The following is a 19060-nucleotide window of genomic DNA, read 5'->3' as shown; positions in this document are numbered from 1 at the left end:
TAAAGATATTATTAGTGTATACCATTAACATGTTTTTATTTATATTTATTACTTATTCATTACTGTCACTCCATGCTACGGGACAAATATCCGGTAAACAACCGATGAAAATGGGGTAAATCTCCGATACACGTTCTCGCTGTTCATAATAACACGGCCAGAATATTAAATATAGTGTATGTCAGCAAATTTGACATTATCTTCATCATAATATTAAACACAGCCTCTATCAGAATATCAAACACAATCTACATTAGAATATTAAACACAGCCTCTATCACAATATTTAATATAATCTACATCAGGATATTAAACATAATCTACATCAGGATATTAAACACATCCTCTATCAGAATATCAAACACAGCCTCTATCAGAATATTAAACATAATCTACATGAGAATATTAAACACATCCTCTATTAGAATATTAAACACAGCCTCTATCAGAATAATAAACACAGCCTCTATCAGAATATCAAACACAATCTACATCAGGATATTAAACATAATCTACATCAGGATATTAAACATAATCTACATCAGGATATTAAACACATCCTCTATCAGAATATTAAACACAGCCTCTATCAGAATATTAAACATAATCTACATCAGAATATTAAACACAATCTACATCAGGATATTAAACACAATCTACATCAGGATATTAAACACATCCTCTATCAGAATATTAAACACATCCTCTATCAGAATATCAAACACAGCCTCTATCAAAATATTTAATATAATCTACATCAGGATATGAAACATAATCTACATCAGGATATGAAACACAGCCTCTATCAGAATATTAAACACAATCTACATCAGGATATTAAATACAATCTACATCAGGATATTAAACACAATCTTCATCAGAATATTAAACACAGCCTCCATCAGAATATTAAACACAGCCTCTATCAGAATATTAAACACAATCTACATCAGGATATTAAACACATCTTCTATCAGAATATCAAACACAATCTACATTAGAATATCAAACACAGCCTCTATCAGAATATCAAACACAATCTACATCAGGATATTAAACACATCTTCTATCAGAATATTAAACACAATCTACATCAGGATATTAAACACATCTTCTATCAGAATATCAAACACAATCTACATTAGAATATCAAACACAGCCTCTATCAGAATATCAAACACAATCTACATCAGGATATTAAACATATCCTGTATCAGAATATTACACACAGCTTCTATCAGAATATTAAACACAATCTACATCAGAATATTACACACAGCCTGTATCAGAATATTAAACACAATCTACATCAGAATATGAAATACAGCCTTTATCAGAGTATTTAACACAATCTACATCAGGATATTAAACACAGCCTGTATCAGAATATTAAACACAATCTACATCAGAATATTAAACACAGCCTGTATCAGAATATTAAACACAATCTACATCAGAATATTAAACACAGCCTGTATCAGAATATTAAACACAATCTACATCAGAATATTAAACACAGCCTGTATCAGAATATTAAACACAATCTACATCAGAATATTAAACACAGCCTGTATCAGAATATTAAACATAATCTACATCAGGATATTAAACACAGCCTGTATCAGAATATTTAACACAATCTACAACAGGATATCAAACACAGCCTCCATCTGAATATCAAACACAATCTACATCATAATATCAAACACAATCTACATCAGAATATTAAACACAATCTACATTAGAATATTAAACACAACCTACATCATAATATTAAACACAGCCTCTATCAGAATATTAAACACAATCTTCATTTGAATATTAAACACAGCCTCCATCTGAATATCAAACACAATCTACATCAGGATATTAAACATAATCTACATTAGAATATTAAACACAACCTACATCATAATATTAAACACAGCCTCTATCAGAATATTAAACACAATCTACATTTGAATATTAAACACAGCCTCCATCTGAATATCAAACACAATCTACATCAGGATATTAAACACAACCTCCATCAGATTATCAAACACAGCCTCCATCAGAATATTAAACACAATCTTCATCAGAATATTTAACATAATCTACATCAGGATATTAAACACAGCCTCTATCAGAATATTTAACACAATCTACATCAGGATATTAAACACAGCCTCTATCAGAATATCCAACACAATCTACATCAGGATATTTAACACAATCTTCACCAGAATATTCAACATAGCAGACATCAAAATGGAAGTTTTGATGGTTATTTGCAAAATTTTACAAATCCTTTGATATGAATGCAATTTTTCAATATACTCAGCAGTCTGTCAAAACAAGTTAGGGTGGGCAGTGATTCAAGTTAATGCATATTCGTTTGAACAACTTTCTTTCAGATTCTTTATTGCAATTATCAATCAATCAAGGCACAATCATTCCAGTAACAAAACAAAAGACAAGACATGAAGAGATTATTTGTTGTACATTTTAATGGTTTCACAAGTTTGTTAAAACAATGAGAAATACATAAAGATTAAGTGGATATTGAGTAATTTAACATAAAACAAGCACAATCTATTTTACTGCCAGCTTTCACAAGAACTTTATTTGGTTTCAAATTGCTTTTGGTCTGTGTTCATGTGCAATTTCATTCCAAAATTCTTTGGCCATATTTTTTAATCTAGTCTGTATGCAAAGAGCTTAACCAATGTAAAAATATCATTCTTAATTTTACATTGAATTTGATCATAACTCCAGAATATTCAATAGTTTGTTGAAGCAATCGTGCAACCCCCGAGACCATAAAATCTGGAAAGTTTTCAGAATTCAGATTGTCGTATTTGATTATCATACGTGTAGTAAATTGTCATGGCCTGTGAAAATTAATTCATCCTTTTTGAGAAAAGGTGTCCCAGAAGTCCATCCTGTTGCAATGCAAATGTGTATTTCAATTAATGGCAAGATTATACCACAGTCACAACATTCAGATTGAAAACTGGAATAGCAAACAACACTACAAATGAGGATACAAATCTTTTATATTGTTCATAGACATTTCCAAGCATTCTACTTCTTCAGTGCCATCCTTCAAGTTCTGCACTAGAATACAATTTCGTATTTCTCGCTTTAATTTACTATTTCAATGTTTACACCTTCACAAAGACTTTCCTGCCATTTTGTAGTACGAAATATTCTGCTACTTGTCCAAAGCAGAATTATACCTGCCCATTTCCAATGAAATTAAATACTTTTGTTTTTCTTTTAAATTGTCAAAAGTAAAATCCTACAATCTTTTATTTTCAAATATCCTTCATTAATCACAATTTCTTAAGAAAAAAAAAAGAGAAAAAAAGGAAAAAACGATGGAAAAGAAAAAAGAAAGAAAGAAAAAGAAAAGATGTGGGGAGGGGAGTTAGATGAAATTTTGACATTTCAAAACTTAATGTGATCAATCCTGAAATATACAGAGAAACCCCTGCTCATCGTCTTTCGATTTCATAGGCACAACATTAAACACATTACAAGTTTTACAAATACCAAACAACAGTTTCCTGTTTGAATTATGATACACAAAGTTTACCTCATACAATATCAGACAATAACAAAACCATGGGATACTTGTAATTATTAGGAAAAGCAATGAAACACAATGAGAGGAGAATGAAGGGATTGGCAAAAATATTTCAGGTAGCCGAGATGAACATAACAAATGACAGCCATTTCATCCTAAAATAATGTTTTGTGCATTATTCATATGTACTAAAGTGAAGTATCATATCCCATTAAATAAGTCACATTTTCATAATTCCATGTACATAACAGATTTTAATTTCCCTTTTTTCCTGCATTTTTTTTTTATTACTGGGCATCTACTACCAATATACAGATGCTCTGTACTTTTAACATAAGACAAAATTCCACTCAAAACTTTGAATTTCACGTAAAATTAATTTGATTTATCTCACAATATGTAAACTTGTGCTAATGCTCAAGTTTTGTTCAGTTACTAAACGTAAACATTACATTCCCATTCCAAAATCCATATACTAGTCCTGTCTATTTGCTAGTTGATGAAGTGAATGTAATAAATCAGAAGTATCCTCAGCAATGAGGGATCATATGATGTCTTCCAGTCAATTCTGTTCTTGCTCTTGTTCAGCATCCTGCTCTTCTCCTGTTAACAAAACCAAAAAATGGTCAAAACTCTTCATATAAAGCAACATACACTATAGATATTCTAAAATGTTCATTCAATGCATATGGGTGCTTATGGTTTTGATCAAACAGTTGTTGCTTCCATCAGTGGCATTATTACTGAAATTATTGCCAAGGGTATAGACATGGAAGTTAAGTGTGCAGATCTTAATTTCTTACAATGAATTGGAAATAAGAGTGCACTATTGCACCAAGTTTTTGACAAAGACTTCGTGTTGTAATCATTGCAAATGCTTTTCCATTTTCTAGTATGGTTCTGTGAGACAGGTCTCTAAATGTGGCTGGTTAAAATACTGTATAGTTGGCAATATTTGCAGGGGTTTTAATTTCATTATATAACAGTGCGAAATCAAATACCATTTAATATGTTAACACTGAACCAAAATCTTAAAAGACGTATGTTATAATCTCTACATTAGTAATGATCTATAGACAATTGTGAAATTTGGATACTTATGAAACTCCCAAACATACAACATCGATGAAATTTTCGCAACTACCATCTATACTATACAAATTATATCATTAAACCAAATATTTGATACTGTTCAGATATTTATTCTTGAGAGAAGAAAAATAAAAGTGCTCTATATAAGGATTAATTTTTGTCTGGTAATTTTCATCATTTGCCAAAGAGGTGAAATAGAAAATGTGGGATAATTTTGATATCAAGATTTTAAAAGTGAATGAACATGATTCTTTCCCTGTAGACAACAACTCAAAATCAAAATAGGTAGAGCAAAAATGTTATTTCTGGGGAAAAAAAAAAAAAAAAAAAAAAATCTTTGCTTCAAAACTTTCAGTAATATGTAAATCATTGAAAAAATATCGTTTTATGGTATGTTTCAACCTCATTATCATTTATATAGTAATATTTCTTCCAGAAGAAGTGGAAATTTGATTTTGTCATCATCCAGAAGAAGTGGAAATTTGATTTTGTCACAAGGAGTTGAATACCGGGTAACATCAGAAAGGCTTACAATACTGTACATGATCATAACATTATTTGTTACCCTTAGACCATAAAATGATTGAATATACTATAAATCAACATTCCTTTCCATTTGAATTACTTGTGCAAGTTTCATGACAGAAACTTGCCAAAGGTAAATGTCACGTAAACATTATGACAGAAATATAATTTGTTTCATGAAAGTTTTTCACCACACACTTGATGAAATGCAGAAATCTTACATTAGCTTACATTATACCACCCATATTATGCCATTATCAGTAGTTCTAAAGACAATTAACAAAAGTCTGGGCTTTTTTCATCAATTTGGGAAAGAGTCTTTTTTTTTCCTTTTAGGAATTGATCAAATGGGAAGGAAATTTTGAGGAGAAAACTACCTACTGTATCTTCTTGGAATTTTATAAGTTTATAAAATAAATTCAATTGGGAATGGGGCTTATATTAATCACCACAGAGCCCTCCAAAAATGCCCTGAAGCTACAGAATAAGAGTGTGAGATGTAGATTCATTATGATAGATATATTCTTCTGGCAAGTTGCAAATATTTAAATCATTTAACTGCATTATTACAGTGTGATACAAGTTGACCTCCATTTCATTTTAACCCTTCATAACTTAAATACCAAAATTGACACATTATAAAAGTGTAAATCAGTTTTCTACAAAGTTCATATATAAACAAGGTGCTTGAAAACCTAACAAAAACTGATCTTTCCTGGACTACATAAAATCTATGAAAAAAATTATATACAGTATACTGTCGAACTGATCTACAGCATACTGCAGAAATATCTCCTCCCATTTTTAAAATATCTCTAAATTTTTCAAAGAATATAATTATAAGCATGGCTATCTGAAATACAGGTTAACCTATCAAAATAAGATGTCATACCATCTTGCTGATTCCAGAGTGTTAAGTTATCTCTGAGAAGCTGCATTATTAATGTTGAATCCTTATAACTATCCTCCTCCAGTGTATCCAGTTCGCTTATAGCTTCATCAAAAGCCTTCTGAGCAGTTTCTTGAGCAACCTGGTATTTCCCCTCAATTTCATAGTGAAACACAGAGAAGTTCAAGGCCAAGCCCAATCGGATTGGATGCGTTGGTTTCAATTCCTCTTTTGCTACTTCCACTGCCTTTTTATATGCCTCTTCACTCTTTTTTGTCACAGCAGCCTTGTCTTCTACAGAGATTTCAGCCAAGTACCGGTAATAATCTCCACACCTGTAATATGAAAAAACCCTCAAATATTCTACAAAACCAGTGGAAATCTACAGAGGTATGTTAACACTGGGTGCTATATTTTTTATTTACAAATTACTGAAAACTGGTGCATATCAGCAAAGATGAGTATTTCTCATTTGTAAAATTTTGAAACAAATACTTTTACATGAGTAACCCGAGGGGATTTTGTGAATACAAGAAATATTTTCAAGACCTTTTGATCAACAGAGTAGACTTGTAAGTAAGTAGGGATTAGTCACACATCTATGGATATCAGAAGAATCTAGATTTGTTTTTGGTTCAAGCTTATTTTTTTTATCATAATTGTCAGTTAGTATGACATGGTGAGCAGGTAAATGGTAGTTGGAACTCTTGTTGAAGAAATGAAATGGTGGGTAAAGTGTTATACAGTACACACGTTAGGTAAGAACTGCTACTAACACCAAAGTAAAGCCACTTCAGAACACAGCTAGTCATTCTACTGTCCCAGGACATATGACACGTACTTCTCTTAGTTGTCCCATCAAAATTGGGAAACATAACTAGCTATGTATTGGAAATGTCTTATTGCTTGCTTGTTTTTTGGTGGAAAAAATGTCCAGGCATTTTAAAATGTATATAAATCAGTTTGTCAGGAGAATTCATCAAGCTATTCCTAAAACATAAAAATTTGCATATCCCATTCCTAAAAAATTATTAATGGTGTGAAAATGCATACAATGAAAAGTCCATCCACATTAATAATCTGTAGAAATCTGAAGCCTGTGAAATAATATCAATCATTTTTTTTTATTGCATTCATCAACATGTATCAGCTATTTACCTACAAATTCACTACTATAATAGTTTCTGTAACAGATTTGCTTATAAATATTGTCCTCTGATATGGCTATAGAAACACCACAATTTGAGTTTAATGAAACTAGTAAAAATGGATGTATTAACTATAACTAGTACATTGCAGGTGGTCACCGATATTACCTTTCATCCAAGAAAGTTGGCCAAGATATCTACATGACTGACTTAAAACTGAGATAAATGTATTCCAATTTTAAATGCTTGTCTATCTTTAAGTAACTCTTTCTCTGCCAACTGAATCAAACTTGTTTACAAAAAAAAATGACTGAAGGCTTATTCAATTCATAAAGTGGTAAGAATGACTTCTTTGGACCATTAAGGGTGCTCTTTATTGCAATATGATTATGACTTAAAATCTTTGCAGTACATATTTTTGGTGGAGTCAAATCACTTTTTTTGGCCAAGGTAAAGGAAAGCCAAATCAAATTTCTCTAGAATTCTATTATCTTTTTGAATAAAGTTGCAGTTTGAATTTACCACTTTTGTTTACGCATCAGTACACATTAAAAAAAAAAAACAAAAAAAAAACAATGAACCCAAAAATTACTTCTTAGTTAGCTTTATCAAGCAGCTGCTAATACACCCTTACTGGACGTGCTGTCATGTTGCCACAATTGGATAGAAATGGTTTCAAAAAAGTGCTTTGAGCATGTGACCTTGCATAAACCTGTGAGCTGCCAAAGTCATTCATTTAAACAACTTCGATCCTGCAAGCTTTATGTACATGTCCAATATCATGACTTTATTTTAAAGCTTACTTTCTAACAAATTTACAACAGAAAGACTTAGAATATGTTGGGTAATTAACAATGGAGGTCCTTTTCCAAACTGGCTTTTTATGACAATGTATCCTGTATCAAGGGAGATACTTTATTTTGAAATATTTCTAATTTCCTCATATTAATCTTTAGTTTATCAAACAAACATTTACCTGTAGGCAATCTACTTTTACAGGAGTTGCCAAGAAACAAGCCAGATTGGACATTTGATCAAGGACTACCATTAGTAAACAAACAGGCTGTGCTTGCTAGCATTAGTGTTCAGTGCAAATATACACAGTGCTGCTGGTGACAGGTGTATGTACTAATATATGAATTGTGTACAAACTCAATCATATATTGACCTACAATGAAGGGTGCCGCTGATACAATCAAGCATACATAGGTAGTAAACAAATATCAAAATATTACAGGGGATAATTTTCCAATTTCCCAGATAGTGTTGGAGCAGTTGTACAGAACTTGATGAATGGTTGTCAAGACTGAATCATATGTGAAATGAACTGCTTTATAATGCAACAATAACCATATCTAGCTATGTGATACAAAGTGGAGGTTGTACTGTAGTATGTTTGTGAAATCACTGTTGTTGTATGCTTGACTTGTGGAGCAAGCCTCCTGTCAGTGTAACTACAGCTAGAACACTATCCACTTCTGATGTCAGCTTTTCATGTATTGATTTCTCAAGCTTGCAGTACAAGTCAGCCACACACGCTCTCAACATCACATTTAGTCAACTAGAGTATCACTGTTACTACCATGTTACAGGTAGTAAATATTATCAGACAAAGATCTAATTGGTTTTAGAAATGTAATGTTTATAATTACAGACGATTCCCTTAATAAGTTACTAGCATTATCAAATTAAAATATGCATGATTGAAACGGTTTCTTTCAGACCTTTTTTTTTTATCCATTACCATAATTCAATTTTGACTTCAAAACTTTTTCAGTGAGCATAAAAAATGTTATAAGCATAAGATGCAAGTAGAAAAATTGTCAGATTTAAAGTGATATTTATCGAAAAGTGAATGTCTGTGAATCAAGAAATTGTGGTAAAGTTTGTCCATAAGAAGTAAATTGGAAGAATTTGACCTAAATCTTCATACATGTTACCTAACACTGACAGCTAGCACTGACCACATTATCTTCAGTATTGATTTTGTTTCCAATTAGTACATATTGATTCTTCATTTACACATTATTGTGTGTGTACTAGAGAATTTTTACAAATCTGACAAAGCCAGTCCACTGTCTGTAGTTGGGAACCAATGATAATCCGACTCCTTTATAACCTCAATCGAATATTTAACTAATTGAAAGTATTAGCAACATAGTAAATCTTGATATTTGAATAGTCGGATAATTCTGTCGGATTAAAGAATCTCAGATTAACTTTGCAAATCATGTTAAATCTAACTGATACCTTAACTCCAAGCTAAGCTATTAAAGATTTTGTGACCCATATGGCAAAGGACAATGGTAAGGTATTTTGGTGCAGATTTGTAAAAAAAAAAAAAAAAAATGGTACCGTTTCATGTTCTATAAACAAGAGGCCCATGGGCCTTAACGGTCATCTGACATTAGATACAAGATATAAAATTTGAACTCATTTCACCTTGATTTAAGAATCAAGGCCACTCAGCCATCCCCTTGAAAGTGGATCAAGACTTTTCATTTCAACAAACTTGTTTGAACTTCATCCCAGCATGCTAAAGGTTAGATATTAGCACTGAACGCCTTTGGTTAGTCAGAAGAAGTTTCTTAAAAGATTTCAAGACTTTTGACCACTGTGACCTTGAAAGTGGGTCTAGGTCATTTATTTGAACAAACATGATAGCCCTTCATCCCAGCATGCCACAGGCACAATATCAGCAATCTGAGCCTTTTGGTTATTGAGGAGAAGTCGTTTAAAGATTTTAACATATTTGGCCCCTGTGACCTTGAACGTGGGTCAAGGTCATTCACTTGAACAAACTTCGTAGCACTTCATCCCAGCATGTCACAGGCCCATTATCTACACTCTGAGCCTTTTGGTTAATGAGACCCCTGTGACCTTTAAAGTGGGTCAAGGTCAATCATTTGAACAAACTTGGTAGAGCTCCATGCCAGTATGCTCTGTGCCAAGTATTAGCCCCCTAGACCTTCTAGTATTTGAGAAGAAGTTGTTTGAATGAAAAGTTTACGCACGGCGGACGACGACGGACGAAGCACGATGACTATAGGTCATCTTGACCCTTTGGGTCAGATGACCTAAAAATCTAATGACAAAAGCAATGTTGTTAGCATTAATGTGAAAATTTGATCTCGGGTCTATTGCTCCCCTTTCTCTATACAAGAATACAAACTTGCTTTTAAAAGATGCGAATTTGAATATTTAAAAGCTCTCATTAAAAACTGTCACCAGTCAGTTCATTAAAAAAAAAAAAAACAACAAAAAAACATGAAAATAAACATGACAAAACAATTCAATGAAGAAATCCTTATACACACATCAGACTACACCAACAGATTATTTGTCAGTAACTATTTGGATTTCCTGACAACAGTAGAGGAATTTGGAAAAGCATATCTATATGAATATAAGCATAAATCTAAAAAGCAGAAATAAAACAAACTGAAAGTCTATCGACAGGGAAAGGTCAGATTATACAAGCAAGAGGTAACATGCATTCATATCTAAAGTGATGCTGAAAACTACAACAGCATTTCAGGTATAGGATAAAATTTCCTCATTCTTTTTTAAAGGATTATTGAATTAGTATTGAAATTGTGCTGGACTTTATTATTAGTCACTGACTTCTAATACCAGATCAATGAAGAGCTACATGTATACTCAAACTGGTTTCACTTTAATTCCTGTGTCTGTCCAAGAAGTTGATCTAAAGCTCAAACATGACCAACAACTTTTACTAATAACTTGAACTGCCATCCTGACAGTAACTAAATTCTCACCTCCTTCCCCATGCAAATAAAATTAATTTATACATCATTTTTAATTTCAGTGCAAGTGCCCACAGCATTTTTTGTATTTAATGTATGATCCTGACTTTCCTTTGATATGTACCCTTTTCATGTTTCATCTCCTTACCATTTCTCCATGTGATGCAAAAGCTTTAGGTTATTAAACAGAAATCTGTGTTTAGTACATATGGCAACCACAATTTTTGCTAAAACCTGCATTGTTTCTATACTTAATGTCTAAAGCAGTGTTGTATTATCATCAAAATCACTGGATAAATATTTTCAGAATGTCGCAGACAAGACAACATCAACATTCAGCTGCTGTGACATTGACCTTTGATCTATGACCTTGACAGTAGAGGGGACCAAGAGTCTGGCATATTACAATCAGCTGTGACCATCACCTTGGATTTATAACCTTAACATAAATGGAACCCTGTATAATGAAATAGGAAAAGATTTCCATCAGAATTTTTGTTCTCAAATTTTCATATAACTGAAGGTACATTTTATATCCTAAAAAACAAAAAAAAACTTTGTCAAAAATGATAGAAACAGATTCACAAATATCAGGCCTCATCCATCCCTATAATGTTAAGTCTGAAGTCACTTTCAGTTAAACTTATCTGCAGATTACAATAATCTTTGTATCAAGCTGCATCCAATTCAATAATACCTCCAATGTCATGTATTACAGATTCAATACACAACCTATTTATATAATTCATGCGATCCAAGTATAGTACATCTGATTACCGACAGCAAAGTCCTTTATAGACTTAAATAATTCAGAAATCAATTATTTACATGATATCAGAAATGAATAAACTATGATGAGGTCAAGTGTTCTTTTTGATAATGTCATTTGCTAAAATTGCCTTTGAAACTGTTATAAGACAAATGATCTTCAAACTAAAAAAAAAAAAAAAAAAAGCAATCAAAGGCCTCACTTAAATTTGAAATATATACTTCCTATACCTAGTACCAAAGACAAAAACCTACTTTCTATACCTACTACCAAAGACAAAAACCTACTTTCTATACCTAGTACCAAAGACAAAAATCTAAGTAACAAAAATCTTTGAATATTTATTAATTCCTGATCAAATACTGTGCTCTAAAACATTTGCTAGTATTGCTAGTAGAAATCAAACTGAATCTTAATTTAGATACACTTGTTTGAGACGAATGTTTCATCTATCTGTGCATCATATGGATAATATAATCTGTAATTCATTTATCATTAATGAAGGTTAGAATAACTTGGCCTACTTGTATTCAGTTTCATCAACACATTGGTACATTGAAATTTGTTTAAAAAATTTGATCTCTAATAATATAAAGACAGTGAAACTGTTTACACATGATAACTACTTCATAAAGACACCTTGTAATTTGCAAAGTTGAACCAAAATATGTTCCTGGATTCAGAATTAAACAGCAAAGGTTATAATTATAATAACTGATCTACTTCAATTTAAACAAACTCAGTGATTCCTGGAAAAAAAGAAAGACATAACATAATAACAAAAAATCCTTACGTATTAAATTCTATGCAAAAGAGAGTTGGAAATATTGTGGATCAGTATATTTGATGGAAAAATGGTGAAATGTTTAAATTCATTTACTTTTGTTAATGCAAACATTATCAACATAATTATGCCATATTAATATTGTGCATGTGATAAGTTTTTGGAAGACCTTTTTTTGGTTTTGTGTGATGGTAGGTTGACAGTGAAGATGTTCATTCCCAATTCATTAAATTATGATCAATTCTTTTTCATATTCTCCCAACTAAACAAGTTTTTTAAACACTTTCTGATGATTTTCATTTCTACTGTTTCCATGAAGTTAGTATTACATGTTACAAATTAAAGATTTTTCCAAGACCACAGCAACATTTACCAGCAAATACCACAAATTAAGTAGCAGCAACAGGGCTTGATAATGACAAACAAAGAAGATTACATATAAATGAAATTAGGAAGACTAACACTACAGGCTTGCAACCCAGGAAACGTATGTTGTATATTTTGTCAAAGGAAAATATTACCTGCTGGACATGTGTCCACATCGTGTCAGCCCGACTCAACGACACGCGACATCCAAAACCCACGGTATTGTTGGTGTCTGAACGACCAGTTTCTACGATTTCGCGCATAAATGAAGTGATTACTGTTTAAAACAGTAAAGTCTTGTTTTCAATTGTCTAAATGAACAAAATTACAAAATTTGTCATGCCATTATCTTCATTTTTTGTAATCCTCTTAAGGATATAGCATCATCTCTAAGTTTCAAACTGGTGGAATTTAAGTTTTAACTGCTCACAATGAAATAAAATACTAATTATTATATTTTTTTTTTAAGGAATCACAATCATTAGATTAATTCCAATCGACATTGAAAACAGCACACAATCAGTGGTATTCTTTTAATATCAAAACTACATGTAATACAATTTTGTTGGAACACAAGACCTGATGTGCCTTATCACTCATATGGCTATTTTTGCAAAGCAAGTTTTTTTTCAATCTTGGCTACCTCTCAGTGTAGCTTTTGGACACCAAGCACAGGGAGAACAAACATCATGTATATAACACTTGATAGTTTGTCTTAAGGATGCTTCAAGACAAGTCTGGCTGGAATAAAACCAGTTGAGTAAGAGCTGGTCTTCAATGATTTAAACACCTTAATTATCACTGTTCCAGCCATGGCTTACCTCTCAATCACTGGGGGCACTTTTTTCTATCATTATTTAATTCAAAGGACATAGGATAGTCAAGATTGAGACTCTGACTCAAAAGTTTAAAGATCTGCGAACATGACAACATCAACACAAGGGCCTGAGTGGTGATCCCGAGATTTAGTTCTTCGTCTGTGACTTGACCTTTGATCTAATTCTGGTCACAGATTACATCCGTAATTGCGTTGGTCTCTTCAGTTGGTGGGGTCTAGAATTTTAGGCCTGAGATCACTACATATTCCATCTTAATGTTTAAGAATGAAGTTTCCACCATGGCTGCAGCAGAGTTTAAGGACCAAATATGGAATTTTTCTTTCATGTATAGCAATGATACATATAGCTTCCTTATAAGGTAAATATTACAACTGTTTCAATGTGATGACTTGAGAAATCTGTTTGGAGTGATCTCCAGTCTACCACTTTTATCATTTGACATCTCAAACCAAGAATAGATACAATCTATGTTTAGCTGAGTAGGATCAGATTTCAATTTAATGTGTTACAAACCCGATACCTGAGGCTGACAGCCTATAGCACCAACAACACATTCAGCTTGGCCAAAGAATATTCCATGCTATATTTCGTAAACCATCAGAGGAGCAGCTATTTCAAAGAATTACATTGATTTGATCTAGCCCTATCCTGCCAAACAGAGCAGACCCATACCCTCATTTTAAACTTTGATGCCCTCTTATTGAAAAGTTTATTTAGTCAAACCCTTAGTGGTAGCCTTTCAACTAGCAGGAGTTTATGAGAGAACAGATAGACGACTGCTGACAGACGAGGAACCACAGCATGAACTTTCTTGGCCCTAAGGAATCAGCAAGAGGTTCTGACTTAAACTGACTACAATCTATGAATTTTGTTTATTTTTCTTAACCATGTTACTTGAAATTGGTAGTAATAAGGTATGGATTGTAAGCTGAAATAACATGTCAAGATGAAGCAAATCCACTCTTTGTCTTTTGTTGAATGAAGCAGAATTTCTTTATTGGTAAGTTACAGACTTGCGTCAAAATTCAATCCAAAGTTGACGACAAATTACCATTTTTTAGCATTCACAACATGAATTTGCAATAGAGTACATTAACCATAATATACTTACCAAAATTACCTGGGATAAAAGATATTTTCTGTGTCTTCAATAATTCAAATGACAACTGGAAAGCTTCAAACATCCTGGTACTTTAAGAACCTGGTTAAGTCTGCCTTTTATAAACATCTCGCGTTTTTTGTGACGGGACTTTTAAAAAGTGTCGTCATTGAAGAACAAGTCCATAGATAATTTAGGTGCAAGTACCAAAACAAAAATCTTGCCAGAGAGGGATTCAACATACATCTCCCTTAAGTCTGGAAGTGAAGAGAATTGGGAACAAAAAACCTTGGCACAGTCACAAATTATTTGAATCATGCAATGGTGAGTGAAATTTTCCAACAAAACGTTATCGATGTAGAAATATCTATATTGATTACAAGCAAAGCAACCATTTCTGCAATATTCAATATATACCAAGACTTGGAAAGTTCTCATCTACCTTCACATGGTCTATGATGGCTTTCAGAGTTGGCAACCACTTTGTAATTGAACATACATAAACCGTAATTTCTTGCGTATTATCAGTGGACTATACAAATTAAAACTGTACAAAAAGATGTCTTATGCAGGCTATCTGGTGAAACGGGCTATATGATGAAATGTTTTCCAAAACCACAGAAAATTGTGGCCTTTACAATATCTATGTAATGCGAGAACTTTGAAAATAAGAATAACAAGCAAAAAAGGCTACAACATATATAAACAGAAACATTTAATTATCAAACACTTGGTTGCAATTTCATAAATCAATGATTGCAAAACTCTTGTTCCATCTGTCAAAATTGGATAGCTCTGGATCACTCATAAATAGTCCAAGCTGTTCATGATCATGTCTAGTGATTTCAGCCAGCGGGAGGTCGAAATGTCACTACTAATGAGTTCATCATTTCTCACACTATTGTTACACATCTCAGATTTCCAGAAATCATTTTGAATGATATTAGGCTTGATGTTGTCTCATGCAGTTTTCACCCACTATCAAGACTTCTGCATGCATAGCATGATGCATTTGACCCATTTTGGTGTAGGTGTGAATGTCTTCACTCATCAACCTTTCCCGCATTCCCAGTATTTCACCTGCAGCGAAATGGTAGTGTCAAAATATTTCACTGTTCACTTCCATACCAGACTGAAATACATATTGTAGTTGTATTTCCTAATAGTGATTAAACAATATAAATCTGATTTGGTTTAAAGTCTTGCCCTCAAATCAGCACGAGTTCGGGATATTATAAATGCCCGAACAACTCAAGAAAATAACTTGACTGGTCATAAGTGTATTTTAGTTTCATAACCAGTTTACCAGTTGTTGTTAAGATGAGGGTAAGCTTATGGTATCTATTACATGGTCTTAGCTTAAACACCCAGTTAACTGTGAAATCTATTAGTTGATTTCACAGCGATTTCTGTATCAATTTCTTAAGGTTGTTTACTTTTAACACGTCTTGTTTATGGGTGGCCCTACTATTCATTATAAGCAGGCTTTTTGCATCCTTTTTGGTGAAAAATCCCTTTGGGCATTTTTATGCCACGCCTTGTCAATCTTATGCTACACCATGTCAATCTTATGCCTCACCTTGTCAATCTGGATATGCCGACATTTCACATTCATTCATCCATGTCTTTTGATATACTTTACAACACCACCTGATGGGAATTTTTCTTTTGGAAATGTGAACCTCTTGAAAATCACTATAGAATTCAATTATGACCATTTCCCATACAAGATAAAAACAACAGTGAAACTAACATTGATTCTTCTCCCAACAAATAGCTTATTCCATTTCATAGAATGGAAACAACAAGTAGGACCGTCTGTAAAGTTATCAATATTCATTTCTTGCAAGAGATTGCGATTTCAGTCGTATCATAACAGATGAGAAACATTGTCCACTGCCTATTAGAGCTGTAATCCATTTCAAAAGTTCATTTTCAAAATCTGGTCACACAAGTTTTCCACATCGTTTAGCACATTTCAATTGGGGATATTGTGAAACATCTCTTATTTTTTTAGGTGCCATTGTCTCATCTATTTTCCACCAACTTCAAAATGTCGTTCTGCCTCCCGTATTCCATTTTCTTCAGCAAACCTTATAATATTTAATTTAAATCAGCAGTGACTTTACCTTTCCCTCTTTAGTGGACTTTCTCCACTTCCTTGCCGCATGTGCCATAACAGACTACAGGTACAGTTGACTTAACTTCGCTCGGTGACGACATGCCGATATCTCGTTCGCAAATGTTAGGGATACTAAACCTGTGTACATGTATGTACATTTCAGGTAATAACAACTCATCTACTGTTTAAAAAGGCATTTAATAAAACTATTCAAATGCCCATGTTATATAGGCGAAAATGTGACCGCTTCTTAGCTCGACAATCGCAACGTAAAAACACAATAGCCTAGTCCTTCATCGCCGACGTATAAGCAACGTATAGCAGATAAGCCAGAGAAAATACTACGGAGCGCGCGATCTGCAGAATTTAGGTTTGTGCAGGCTATCTACAGGGTCGGGCAATACGCAAGAAATTACGGTACATCACACTTTCCTAGTCAAAAAAGAGAAGTTGTTACTTTTTCCATTACATCAATTAAGGTTTCGCCTTCTCCCAAAACTTGCTTTCTACTGCTGTCCACAGCATGTCAAATTTGCAACAAGCTGATCATAACCTTACTAACTGAAATTGTAGTTTTATCCTATGCCTGTATTTATTTAAGTGCCTACTTCCCATTCTTGACCACAACTAGAAACCATGATGATAGCCACAATAGTGTGAATTGACAATTTCTTTTAGTTAATAACCTGTTGAAAACCCTTCTCAATAATGAGAGTTTAAAGACTAAAATGAAAAATTTATTTTAAAAGGATAATTTTGTTGAAGGTTGACTAAAAACATTCATTGATTCAACATGTTAAATTAAACAATTTTAAATAACAGTGAACTTTTAAAGAAAAATTGGTAGACAAATGTTTGGTACGTTTTTTAATAAACCTTTGGCAAGGAAATGGTTAATGTTCAAATATCCATGGAAATTATGAGAGAATGTATGTACATTCTGCAAAACGGACTCATCAATTACTTTTACTTATCTTTAACCTTGTGCAAGTTCAATTTCAAGTATAGACACACAGGAAACAGCTGATAATGAACTATGTTTTAGATTTTCACCTTTCATTACCTCATTAAAAATGTTATGGATTTTCTATTGATGAGAATGTATTCAACAAATGCATACAGAAGGTATAGGAACATGTAATGTTGGGGTGGGGGTTGGGTTGATCATCAACACTATCAAAAATGACATGTAAATAGCAGTGGCTTTATCAGCTTTTTATCATCTCTAGTATATCAGCTTGTTTCCTTTAAAAAATGTATGCCTTTATATAGAAATTTTGCTATATAATATCCAACTAACTACAAAGGTGGTTATTTGGATTTATCAGAAATTTGTAAAATTACAGAATGGATCTTGTCCAGTGCATACATGTATACTACATTGCCTTCAGGAGTTGGTCTTTTTTTTCATTAATTCCCTAGCATTTCCTTTGCATGCTGAAGCATATTGTAATGAAGTATTATTGCATTGAAAGAAAAACTGGAGAAAAAAGTCTTTTTAAAATTGAGCATTTTGTCTAAATATTTCAGTAATATATGAACAAAATGTCACAGAAACAAGACAAATCCTGAAGCAGGTACCTGTATGTGCACAACTGTTGTTAATTATGCAATAGTTAAAATACAATAGCATACCAATACAACAGTATTTTTAGAACCACAAACATATTTGCTAAATATACATCATATTTATCAGGTAATAAGCCCACTAATATAAATTACTTTAAAGTAATATCTGGGACCAATGTAGCTTCATTGTCCTGTCATAAACCCTAGCTCTGAATTTTAATAATATTTTGACCCTTTAGGCTTATTGCTGGATAAATACAGTAAGCTACAATTTTGTATCACTAAAATCCCAAAGGAAATGTATGAAGCAAAATTAACATTGTCATCATGTCTTAAGCATTCTTATAGGCACACACTGATCCATGATGTAGTTGGACAGTAAAGACTAAGCTTTTCCCTTAGCAAAGCTAGACTCTTTAAAATTCAGAACATGTACTTATTTGGAACAGAATATTTGGAAAAGAATTATATGCTCAAGCCCAATATATATTTCAACTTTTGCTAACAGGAGAAGCTCAAC

At 32.7% G+C, this 19060-nt stretch overlaps 1 protein-coding gene across 5 annotated transcripts in view; it reads right to left on the bottom strand.

The window, feature by feature from the left end:
- LOC132550107 (14-3-3 protein 2-like) overlaps positions 1 to 19060 on the bottom strand; it is a 62936-nt gene that overhangs the window by 33295 nt on the left and 10581 nt on the right. Inside the window, exons 4-5 of one of the 5 annotated variants that reach the window (XM_060214126.1) lie at positions 6081 to 6412; positions 2472 to 4174 (exon numbers count right to left, since the gene is read on the bottom strand). The exons of the other annotated variants lie outside the window; for them this stretch is intronic. Coding sequence (XP_060070109.1) covers positions 4134 to 4174; positions 6081 to 6412 — 373 coding nt within the window. The 3' untranslated portion in view covers positions 2472 to 4133. Of the gene's footprint in view, positions 1 to 2471; positions 4175 to 6080; positions 6413 to 19060 lie in introns of those variants that run through there. 5 annotated transcript variants of the gene reach the window in all.

Source organism: Ylistrum balloti, unplaced genomic scaffold, assembly GCF_031769215.1.
Source record: "Ylistrum balloti isolate Yb309-2 unplaced genomic scaffold, AGI_CSIRO_Ybal_v1 Utg370104, whole genome shotgun sequence".
NCBI classification, from domain to species: Eukaryota; Metazoa; Mollusca; class Bivalvia; order Pectinida; family Pectinidae; genus Ylistrum; species Ylistrum balloti.
This window is presented reverse-complemented; position numbering and strand designations above follow the sequence as displayed.